The sequence below is a fragment of the Neopelma chrysocephalum genome, unplaced genomic scaffold (assembly GCF_003984885.1).
Source record: "Neopelma chrysocephalum unplaced genomic scaffold, ASM398488v2 Primary Assembly neopelma1_358, whole genome shotgun sequence".
Taxonomy (NCBI): domain Eukaryota; kingdom Metazoa; phylum Chordata; class Aves; order Passeriformes; family Pipridae; genus Neopelma; species Neopelma chrysocephalum.
Window position 1 is genome coordinate 56,576 of NW_020898022.1, and position 11,387 is coordinate 67,962.

Below are 11,387 nucleotides of genomic sequence, written 5' to 3' on the forward strand. Positions count from 1 at the left end.
GTGGTGGGTGACACACGCTGACACGCTCTGCCACATGTGGTGGGTGACACACGCTGACACGCTCTGCCACACGTGCACAGACGTGAACGAGTGCGAGGCGGAGCCGTGCGGCGCCGGGCGCGGCGTCTGCATGAACACGGGCGGCTCCTACACGTGTCACTGTCACCGCGGGTTCCAGCTGCGCCTGCACAAGGGGCTGCGCACCTGCGCAGGTACGGGGGACACGGGGGGGGACACGGGGGGGCAGAGGTGGCTGGGGTCACAAGGGTCACAGGGGGTACGGGGAGGGGGCACGGGGGGCCGGGGGCATCCCGAGGGTCATGGGGTCACAGGGGACACGAGGCCCTGGGGGGTACAGGGGGGCCATGGGGGCACAGGGGCCCTGAGGACACAGGGACACGGAGCCCGGGGAAGGGGTGGGGGACACTGTCTGGGATTGGGGACACTGTCTGGGACTGGGGACACTGTCTGGGACTGGGGACACTGTCCGGGCTTGGGCACACGGTACAGGGTTGGAGACACGGGATGGGGTTGGAGACACTGGCCAGGGCTGGGGACATTGGAGAGGGTTCAGGACATGGGACAGGGTTGGGGACAGGGCCTGTGAACCCCCTGTGTCCCCACAGACATCGACGAATGTGCCAAAGGTGACGTGTGCGGGGACGGCGGCACCTGCGCCAACGTCCCCGGGCACTACAAGTGCGAGTGTCACCCCGGGTACCGGCGCAAGGGCTCCCGGCCACCCCTCTGCGAAGGTGACACTGGGGGGGGTGACAGGCATGGGGGGGGGGGACGCTGGGTGGGGACGCAGGGACACCAGGGACAGGGTCAGGGGATCCTGCAGGCCCCCAGTACAGGATGCTGTGGGGTCCCCCCCATCCCCTGATGCCCCCCATGTCCCCCCCGTCCCCCTCCCAGATATCAACGAGTGCCTGGATGTGGGGACGTGCCCCGAGGCCAAGTGTGAGAACCAGCCCGGGGGGTTCGTGTGCACCCCCTGCCCCCCCGGCTTCCGTGGCCTCAACGGCGCCTGCCTCGGTCAGCACCCCCGGGGGACCACCCAGGACCCTCCCAAACCCCCCAGGTCCCCTCCCTGGGACCCCCCGGGAACCCCGTACACCCCCCCCGGCTTCCACGGCCTCAACGGTGCCTCAGGCACCATCCCTGGGACCCCCCAGGAAGCCTGGGATCCCTTAGGACCCCTTTTCCTGGAGACCCCTTTATCCTGGGGACTCCCTCCCCCAGAATCCCCCCCCAGAGACACCAATATCCACATGTCCCTTACCCTGGGCCCCCCCTCGAGTCCTCCCCGGGGACCCCATCCCCGACCTCTCCCCCCGACCCAGAGCACCCCTGGGACCCTCACCCAGGGCCCCCATCCCTGTCCCCACCCCAGGACCCCCATCCCTGCTTCCCCCCAGGACCCCCTTTGCCCCTCCAAGGACCCCCCCGGCCCCCGAAGCCCTCCGTGGGCAGGGGCTGACGGGGGTCGTGCAGATGTGAACGAGTGCGAGGCCGGAGGGCTCTGCCCCGGGGGGACCTGCGTCAACACCCCCGGCTCCTACAAGTGCCAGTGCCCCCCCGGGCTGCAGCCGGCGCGGGACCCCCCCCGCTGCCAAGGTACCCCCACACCCGGGGGGGCTGGGGATGCACCCGGTCGGGGACCCTCCCCTGCTGCCAAGGGACCCTCAGATCTGGGGAGGGGGGGCTGAGTGGGGTCGGGGGGGGCATATATGGAGTTGGGGGGGGGGAGCCTTTGGTCTGGGGGGGCGTCTCTGTGTGTGCGCATGGGGGGTCTGGGAGGTGTCGAGGTGGGGGGGGTGTGTACGGGGGGCGTGTCCGGGTGGGGGGTCCCGCACACGGGGGTCCCGTTTAACCCCCCCCAGACATCGACGAGTGCGAGTTCGCGGCCGCGTGTGTGGGCGGCGACTGCGTGAACACGGCGGGGTCGTACCGGTGCCTGTGCCCCCCCCGGGTACGCGCTGCTGCACGGCCGCCGCTGCCAGGGTGAGTGCGGAGACCCCCGAGACCCCCCCCGAACAGCCCCCGAACACAGCCCCCACAACAATCTCCTCCCAAAACAGCCCCCGATCTCCCCCTCCCACACTGCCCCCCATTCTCTCCGGGTGCGTGTGCGGAGACCCCCGTGGAGCGAGGGAGGGCTGGGGGAGTCCCTGGGGGGGTCTTGGCACCTTGGGGTGCCCCCCCTTCGTCGCACAAATCCTGTGCGAGGTGAGGGGGCCGTGGGGGTTCCCCGGGGGTCTCCCCGAGCATCGCATGAGCCCCGTGTCCCCCTTTTCCCCCCAGACATCAACGAGTGTGCGCTGGACCCCGGGCTGTGCCCCCCCCCCGGCACCTGCACCAACCTCGAGGGGTCTTTCAGCTGCCGCTGCCCCCCCCGGCTACACCCCCGGCCCCGACGGGCGCCGCTGCCTCCGTGAGGGGGGGGCCCGGGAGTCTGGGGGTGCCCCTGGGGGGGGTCTGGAGGGTCCCTGGGAGGTCAGGGGGGGTCACGGAGGGTCTGAGGGCATTTCTGAGGGGTCCCCCGGGGTTTTGTGGGCCTCCCTGGGGGTCTGGGGGGTCCCGGGGAGGTCGGGTGGAATCTTTAGGGGGTTCCTGGGGCTGCACAAGAGCTTTTATGGGTCCGGGGTGTCCCCGGGGGGTCTGGAAGGGGGTCTGGGGGGGGCTGTTCCTGGAAGTCTCAGGCGTCCCTTGGAGGTCTCTGGGGGTCTTGGGGCTCAGGAGAGGGGGTCTCTGGGGGGGTCTTTGGGAGGTCCCTGAGGTGTGTGTGGGGAGGTGTCTCCGGGAGGTCCCTGGGACTCTGGGGAGTCTCTGGGGTCCCCGTTGACGCCCCTCGCCTCCCCCCTGGCAGCTCGGGAGCCCCCCGCCCCCCGCAAGGAGTGTTACCTGAGCCTGGAGCTCCCCGTGTTCTGCGACGCCGTTTTGGGGACCAACGTGACGCGGGGGGAGTGTTGCTGCTCCGTGGGGGCGGGGTGGGGGGACCTGTGCGAGGTGTACCCCTGCCCCCTGCCCTCCTCGGGTACGGGGGGGGCCCGGGGAGGGTCCTGGGGGGCCCGGGGTGGGGGCTGGGAGGTCCCGTGTGGGGTCTACCCCTGCCCTCTCCTCTCCTCGCGTGCCAGGGGGAACCCTGGAGGGGCTGGGGTGTCCCCAGCCGGGTGTAACCCCATTTCCATCCCCTCTTTGGGGGGCTTCTGCAGTTCTAAGGGGACTTGACCCCCCTTTGCCCCCCCCAACCAAGTTTCTGGCGCTCTGTCCCGACAGGAGGGGGCTCTGAGGGTCCCGGGGGGCAGTTTAGGGTCTCCGGGGGCAGTCCGGGGTCACCAGGGGCAGTTTGGGGGTCCCAGGGGTGGTCTGGGCGTTCAGGACCCCCCCTTTCACACCCCTGTCTCCCGCAGCCGAGTTCGTGGAGCTTTGTCCCGACGGGAGGGGCTTCATCCAGGACGACAACGGCCTCGATTACGGAGTCCCGGCGCACCGGGGTGAGACCCCTCCCCGGGACCGCCCCCGTGTGCCCCCGTCCCCCGGGGGGGGCCTCTGCGCCCTGAGGTCCCCCCTGTCCTGCGGGTCCCTGTGTCTCCAGAGGGGTCCCTGTCCCCCCGGGGGTGCCCTGGGGGGAGTCCCTGACCCTGAGCCCCCCGGGGGTCCCCCCCAGACATCGATGAGTGCGGGTTGTTCGGGGACGAGATCTGCAAGGGGGGGAAGTGCGTGAACACCCAGCCGGGCTACGAGTGCTACTGCAAGGCCGGCTTCGACTACGACAGCGCCCTGCGCCAGTGCCTGGGTAAGGGGGGCCACGGGGGGCGAGCAGGGGGTCCCAGAAGGTCCCCGGGGCGTTGGGGGGTGTGGGGTGTTTGGGGGTCTCTGCAGAGCCGAGGGGATCCCTGGGAGGGTGTTGGGGGACCCCTGGGGTTCCCCGTGCTGCCCAGGGGTCCCCACGAGCCACCCCCCGCCCCCCAGACGTGGACGAGTGCCTGGACGAGTCGAACTGCGTGGACGGGGCGTGCGAGAACACGCGCGGCTCCTTCCGCTGCACCTGCGGGCCGGGGGCGCGGTACCACCCGGGGCTGCGGCGCTGCCTCCCCCCCCCCCGAGCACGGTGAGACCCCCCCCGGGGCCGGGGGCACGTCCGTGGGATCCCCGCGTGCCCCCCCCCGTGTGACCCCCGGACACCAACGAGTGCCGGGACCCCCGGGAGGGGGTTGGGGGTCCTACGGGGAGGCGTTTGGGGGTCCCTGACCTGTGTCCCCCCCCCCCTCCCGTGCCCGCAGAGCGCCCCCCCGGCCCGGATCGGGCCCCCCCGGAGCGGCGGGACGTGTGCTGGCAGCGGCGGGGGGACGAGGGGGTCTGCGGGGCGCCCCTCGGGGGGGGGCCCCTCACACTGGACGAGTGCTGCTGCCGGGGGGGGGGCCGGCTGGGGCCCCCACTGCCGGCCCTGCCCCCCCCCGGCCCCCAGGTGACAGGGGGAGGTCTGGGGGGGGTTGCAGGGGCAACGGGTGGTGGGGGGTGGGCTGTGGGGAGTCTCGGGAGGAGATTTGAGGGGGCTACAGGGGGGCTATGTGGTCCCTAGGGGGGATGTGAGGCCTCTGGGGGAGTCCTGGGGGGGACAGGGAGGGGGTCTCTGAGAAGTTCCCATGGGATTTGGGGGTCTCTATGGGATCTGGGGGTTCTGGGGGATCCCTATGGGATCTGGGGGAGCTGCTGAAGGTCCTGGGGGCAGGGAGTGCTGGGGCGGGGGACAGGGGGTGACATGGGGGTGGGGGTTGCCTGGGGGGCAGGGGATGATGTGGGGCTCTCCCCAGGCCTGCCCTGCCCCCCCGTCACAGAGCGAGAGCAATTCCTTCTGGGACGTGAGCCCCCTCGGCCTGGAGGGGCCCCGCAGAGGTGGGACCCCAAAACCTGCTCCCCCTAAACCTCTGGGACCCCCGACAATCTCGGGACCCCAAAACCCAGACCCCCAACACCCACCCCCCCCGGGGCCCCCAAGCCCCCTGGGAACCTCAAAGCCCCCGGGATCCCACCCTGGGACCGCCCAACCTTGGGACCCCAAACCTCAGCCCTGAGTCCCCCAGGGACCCCCAGCCCTGGGATCCCTATCCTGGGCACCCCAAACAGCCCAAGGTCCTCCACCCCATGGGACCCCAAAAATTGTCTCTAGGCCCCCTGTAACCAGGTCCCCCCAGCCTGGGCACCCCAGCTCCGCCCATGTCCCTTAAAGCTGGGGTCCTCCTACCCTGGGACCCCCAGCTCCCTCCGTGCCTCCCACCCCAGGTCCCCCAGCCCCCTTGTGCCCCCCCAGGTGACGACAGCTCCGAGGAAGACTCTGCCGAATGTCCCTGTCCCGGGGGGGTCCCTGGTCGCTGCCTCCGCTCCCCCCGGGGACTCTGCGAGTGCCCCCCCGGCTTCCAGCCAGACCCCACCCGCACCCGCTGCCTCGGTGAGACCCCCTCCCAAAACGGGAACCCCCAAACCCTGCTGGGACACCCTGAATGCCGGGGGACCCCCAAACCCTGGGGTCCCGGGCGTGGGAGGGAAGGGAGGGGGTCAGGACTCCCCCTACTCCAGTGTCCCCACGTACTGGGATCCCTGGGGGGAGTTGGGGGGTCCCCGATGCCACAGACACCAGCAGGTGCTGGGGTTCTGGGGGGAGGCTGGGGGTCCCACGGGGGTATTTTGGGGGTCCTTGAAGCCCACGTTCGCCCCCAAATGTAAAGGAGTGCTGGGACCCCCAGGGGGGTATTTGGGGGTTCTGTGGTGGGGAAAGTGTTGGGGGTCTCGGGGCGGGATTTTGGGGTCCCTGACCTGTGTCTCCCACCACCCAGACATCGATGAGTGCCGGGACCCCCGGGGGGGCCCCCGCTGCCCCCGCGAGCGCTGCATCAACACGAGCGGCTCCTTCCGCTGTGCCTGCAAAGCCGGGACCGCCCGGGCCCGGCCCGGGGGGCTTTGCCTCCCCCAGCGCCGCTGACCCCCCGCCAGGACCACGCGGGGGGGGCTCTGACTGCCCCAGCGCCGCTGACCACCCCCGGGTCCCCCGGGACCCCCTCGGACCTCAATAAAGGACGTGGGGGAACGGCCCCGGCGCTCTGCCTGGATGGGATTTGGTGGAATCGCGGGGATTTGGGGGGGGCACTGCGGGGATTTGGGGCACTTTGGGAGGTGGTCAGGGGGCGATGGGGGCGCTTGGGGCGGGATTTGGGGGGGACCTGAGGGGGCGTTGGGGGCAATTCAGGGATGAAATCGGGGGGATTTGGTGGTGAAATGGGGACGTTGGGGCGATTCGGGGGAAATCGGGGGCGGGGGCCACGGGACCCTCCCCCAGGCCGCGCCCCCCCGCAGCCCCGCCCCCCACCCAGACCGAGCACCGCCCACGGCGGCCACGCCCCCTTAGCCCCGCCCACGTTACCCGCCTCGCCCCGCCCATTCCGGCCTCTTCCGCCCTCAGCTCCCGTCCAATCCCGGCCCGCGCCGCCGCAGGCCCCGCCCCCTCCCGTCGTGCCCCGCGCTGCCCGCGCCGGCGGCGGCCTCGGTGAGGGGCGGGGGGGTCTCGGCGGGGTTCGGGGGGTCCCGGGGCCGTGGGGCCGGCGGGAGGGGGGGCTCCGGGCCGGCGGCGGGGTCCGGGGGGTCCCTGAGGGTTCCCACCGCTTTGGGGATTCCGCGGGGGGGCGGGTCCGTCCCGGTCCCCGCAGTCTCGGGGTCTCCCCCAAACACCCCCAGAGCCCTCGACCCCCTCCCTGCCCCTGTCCCACCCCCCGGCCTCACCCCCCCCCGACCCCGCGCCCCCATAACGCCCCCGTTCCCTGTGCCCCCCAGCCCCCTCCATGGGCTCGGGCTCGGCCAGAAGCTGCTGCTCCCCCTGACCCCCCATCTCCCTCTGTGACCCCGCTCTGGGCCTCAAGCTCTGGAGGAGGTGCTGTGACCCCTCGAACCCCCTGAACCCCCCATTTTTTGTCCCTCTGACCCCTCCCGTTCCTCCTCAGGCCCCACCACGGTGCTGAAGCCATGGCAGAAAGCTCTGTCCCTGCCCTGTGCCCACCGTGGTGTGGCTGAGCCCCTGAACCCCGTGACACCCTAAACCACCCTGTAACCCCCATAAATCCCCATTCCCCCTCCAGGCCCCAGGATGGGGCTGAAGCCGTGGCAGAAGGCGCTGTTCCCGCTCCGCTCCGTGGCCGCCGTGATCCGGCTGTTCGAGGCCGAGCTGCGCCAGCCCGAGCCCGACCTGGTGCTGCTGTCGCTGGTCCTGGGGTTCGTCGAGCACTTCCTGGCCGTGAACCGCGTCCTCCCCACCAACGTCCCCGGCGTCACCTTCGAGTCCCGCCCGGGGCCGGACCCCCAGACCCGCCTGTACTTCCCGGTGGCCGAGCTGTCCATCGTGGCCGCGCTCTACGCCCGGTTCACGGCCCAGATCCGGGGGGCCGTGGACCTGTCCCTGTACCCCCGGCCCGACGGCTGCTCCTCCCGGGAGCTCGTGCGCAAGGTGTCCGACGTCATCTGGAACAGCCTCAGCCGCTCCTACTTCAAGGACAGGGCCCACATCCAGTCCCTCTTCAGCTTCATCACTGGTATGAGGGGCTGAGGGGGTGCTGGGGGTCACACAGGGTTGGGGGGGTCACATGGGGTGACACCTGGAACAGCCTCAGCCGCTCCTGCTTCAAGGGCCCCACACACATCCAGTCCCTCTTCAGCCTCATCACCAGTGAGGGGAGCTGGGGGGTCCCTCAGCCTCCCTGTGCCCCCCCCGGGATGAAGCTGGGCAGCTCCTGGGGCCATGGCTGAGGCCTGCCAGGTGCTGGGGGGCTCTCTGGGGGTGTCCCAGCCCCCCCGAGCCCCTGTGTCCCCCCCAGGTACGAAGCTGGACAGCTCAGGGGTGGCCTTTGCCGTGGTCGGGGCCTGCCAGGTGCTGGGGCTGCCGGACGTGCACCTGGCGCTGAGCGAGGACCACGCCTGGGTGGCCTTCGGGGCCGGAGGGGCCCAGACCGCCGAGGTCACCTGGCACGGGAAGGGCAACGAGGACAGGAGGGGACAGCCCGTGCAGGCCGGGGTGGCAGAGAGGGTACGGGGGGGCACGGGGAGGGAGGGGACACACGGGGGGCTGAGAGGATACAGGGCAGCATAGGGAGGGAGGGGACACGTGGGGAGCTGAGAGGGTATGGGGGACAGGGAGGGAGGAATGGGGGACAGGGGTATAAGGACAGGGACCGGGGGGATCTACGGGGACAGAGGAGACCCAGGGGATTGTGGGGTCTGAGCATGGGGATGGGGGTGGACGGGGGAGTCCCCAGGGCAGGTGGGGATGCTGAGGAGCTCTGGGGACAGATGGTGCCCCCAGCGCAGGGCTGAGGGGTGGGGGGAGGCACAGGTGGATGTGTCCTTGTGTCCCTCATGTCACCTGTGTCACTGTGCCCCCCCGTGTCCCCCAGAGCTGGCTGTACCTGAAGGGTTCGTACCTGCGCTGCACGAGGCACATGGAGGTGGCGTTTATGGTCTGTGCCATCAACCCGTCCATCGACGGCCACACCGACAGCCTGGAGCTGCTGCAGCTGCAGCAGGTGGGGCAGGGGGGGCACAGGGACAGCCTGGAGCTGCTGCAGTGGGTGTGGGGCAGGGGGGGCACAGGGACGGCCTGGAGCTGCTGCAGTGGGTGTGGGGCAGGTGTCCCCTCTCACATCTCCCTCTCCTCTGCAGCGCCTGCTCTGGTTGCTTTACGACATGGGGCACCTGGACAGGTGAGAGGGACCCCTGACCCGCCTCGGGGCTGCCCCCCAACCTGCCGTGGGACCCCCCCCAACCCGCTGTGGGGCTGCCCCCCACCTGCCCCACAGGTACCCCATGGCCCTGGGGAACCTGGCGGACCTGGAGGAGCTGGAGCCGACCCCGGGCAGACCCGACCCCCTGACCCTGTACCACCAGGTGAGCCAGGGTGGGAGGTCATGTGGAGCCCAGGAGTGAGCCCGGGTGGGCACTGACCTCCCCCCCGTCACCCTCAGGGCATCCAGTCCGCCCGCACCCACTACAACAACGAGCACATCTACCCCTACCTGTACCTGGCCGGGTTCCACTGCCGCAACAAGAACGTCAAGGAGGCCCTGCAGGCCTGGGCTGACACGGCCACCGTCATCCAGGAGTGAGCGAGGGGCTGGGGGGCCTTGGGGGGACCCCTGGGGGTCCAACCCTCACTGTGGGCTGGGCTGGGGGGGGTTCCTCCTCCTGTGAGGCTTTGGGAGGGTGGGGTCAGGGCAGGGGGGCTCTTAGGGGTCCATATCCCCCCTATGGCTGTGGGTGTCCTGGGCCCCCCAGAGGCACCTCCGGGGCCGAGGCCAGGGAAGGTGGGGGGCCCTGCCCAGGGCCTGGCTCTCGGGGGTCCCCCCACCCTCTGCAGGCTCTGTGACCCTTTTAGGGGTCCCCAGCCCTGCCCGTGGCTGTGGGGCAGCCCCTCAAGCCTTGTGTGCCCCCCACCACCATGGGGCAGCCTCTCAAGCCCCCCGTGCCCCCCCCAGCTACAACTACTGCCGGGAGGACGAGGAGATCTACAAGGAATTCTTCGACGTGGCCAACGACGTCATCCCCAACCTGCTCAAGGAGGCGGCGGCCGAGCCCCCCCCCGGGGGCTGAGGTGGGACCCCCGGGTTTGGGGGCACCCTGGGTAGGGCGAGGGGGGGCCCTGGGGGAGCCCTGCCCAGGGTGGGTGTCCCTGCTTTGTTTGGGGGGGGTGGGGGTACATGGGGGGTGCATTTTGGGGTGTTTGTGGGGTGCCCCACATTCAGAGGTCCCTGTTTAGGGTATCCAGGTGGGTGTCCCACAGCTGGGGGTGCCCCACATTTGGGGGGTCCCTATTGGGGTGCCCCAGGTGTTGTCCCATACCTGGGGCTCCCCATTCAGGGGGTCCAAGAGGGAGCCCCACATCTGGGGGTGCCTCAGGGAGTCTGGACCGGGGGGCCCAGGGGTTACCCCACATCTGGGGGAGCCGAATTTGTGGGTCCCCATTGGGGTGTCCCTGATGTGCCACGTTTTGTGGTGCCAGGGCGGGGGTGGCCCTGTCCCCATGTGTGGGGTCCTTCCCTCCTCGGGGGTCCCCCCTGACTCTGGGCTCTGCAGGGGTCCCCCGGGGGGCTCCCGGCGCTGCAGGACCCCGAGTGCTTCGCTCACCTGCTGCGGTTCTACGACGGGATCTGCCGGTGGGAGGAGGGGAGCCCCACCCCGGTGCTGCATGTGGGCTGGGCCACCTTCCTCGTCCAGTCCCTCGGCCGCTTCGATGGCCAGGTGAGGGCTTTGGGGGGATCCCGACGGTGTCTGGGGGGGTCCTGGGCGGGCTCTGCACTTCCCCACGTCATCCTTGGGGTTCCCAATTACCTCTGCGTCCCCCAACGACCCCCCCAGGTGCGGCAGCAGGTGACGCTGCTGTCGGAGGACCCGGCCCCCCCCGAGGCGGAGCTGGGGGGCCCCGAGGACCCCCGGGACTGCCGACGCCGCGGCCCCCGCCGCGAGTCCAAGCCTGAGGAGCCGCCGACCCCCAAGAAAGGAGGGGAGCGCCGGCCTCCCCCCCGCGCCCCCCGGCCCGAGGAGACGCCGCCCGCTCCCCCCGTGGCCCTGCCGGCCCCCGCGCCCCCCGGGCCGCCCCCCGGGCCGCCCCCCGCGCCCCCCCCGGGGCCGGTGCTGCGCTTCCGCTCGCAGAAGATGCGCGGGATGAAGGAGCTGCTCCGCGCAGCCAAGGTGAACTCGAGTGCCATCAAACTGCAGCTCACGGCCCAGTCCCAGGTGCAGCCGCGCCGACCCCGCGCCCCCCCCGGCGCCTACCCCCTACCCTTCCTCAAGAGACCCCGCAAGGGCTCCTAGGGGACCCCGAAATCCCAGCGGGGGAACCCAAAAACCTGCCCCCAACGCCCACCCCCTGCCCTTCCTCAGGAGACCCTGCAAAGGATTGTAGGGGGCCCCAAAATCCTAGGGGGGGACCCAAAAACCCAGTCCTGAATCACCCCAATGTTCCAGTCCCTCCTCCCCTTCCTCAGGACGCCACAAAAGGGCTTGTGGGGGACCCAAAAAACCCAGCCCCAAACTCAGGGGGAACCCCCAAACCTGCCCCTGACACGCCCCTGTCCTTCCCCAAGAGACCCCAAAAAAGGGCTGAGAATCCCCTGAAATGCAGGGAGGGCACCCCCAACACACCCCCTGTCCCTCCTTGAGCTCTCAAAAGGGCCGTGAGCCCCCCCAAGACCCCAAGGGGGGCAGGGCCCTTGTGCCTTCTCTCCTGAGCCCCCCCAAAACCGAGGCCGGGGACTTTGGGGTTAGGATGGGCTGGAGGTGGAAGGGGGGAGCGGGGGGGCCCATGGGGGAGGTGGGGTCAGTGGGGACCCCCCGGCTGGGCCGGG

At 71.0% G+C, this 11,387-nt stretch overlaps 2 protein-coding genes across 2 annotated transcripts in view; both read left to right on the forward strand.

The window, feature by feature from the left end:
* LOC113978700 (latent-transforming growth factor beta-binding protein 3-like) overlaps positions 1-6,088 on the forward strand; it is a 14,834-nt gene extending 8,746 nt beyond the window's left edge. Inside the window, 16 exon segments of the mRNA XM_027705838.1 lie at positions 81-212; positions 627-755; positions 919-1,038; positions 1,498-1,620; positions 1,887-1,966; positions 1,968-2,007; positions 2,308-2,393; positions 2,395-2,437; positions 2,873-3,040; positions 3,417-3,500; positions 3,674-3,802; positions 3,979-4,112; positions 4,292-4,474; positions 4,821-4,902; positions 5,318-5,455; positions 5,841-6,088. Coding sequence (XP_027561639.1) covers positions 81-212; positions 627-755; positions 919-1,038; positions 1,498-1,620; positions 1,887-1,966; positions 1,968-2,007; positions 2,308-2,393; positions 2,395-2,437; positions 2,873-3,040; positions 3,417-3,500; positions 3,674-3,802; positions 3,979-4,112; positions 4,292-4,474; positions 4,821-4,902; positions 5,318-5,455; positions 5,841-5,986 — 1,817 coding nt within the window. The 3' untranslated portion in view covers positions 5,987-6,088.
* A 1,033-nt stretch (positions 6,089-7,121) lies between these two features.
* MEN1 (menin 1) lies at positions 7,122-11,010 on the forward strand. The gene is given in 9 exon segments (XM_027705842.1): positions 7,122-7,583; positions 7,866-8,074; positions 8,442-8,570; positions 8,707-8,747; positions 8,844-8,931; positions 9,009-9,145; positions 9,519-9,669; positions 10,117-10,281; positions 10,399-11,010. Coding segments are annotated over 9 exon segments (1,818 nt in total). The 5' UTR covers positions 7,122-7,141; the 3' UTR covers positions 10,855-11,010.
* The last annotated feature ends 377 nt before the right edge of the window (positions 11,011-11,387 follow it).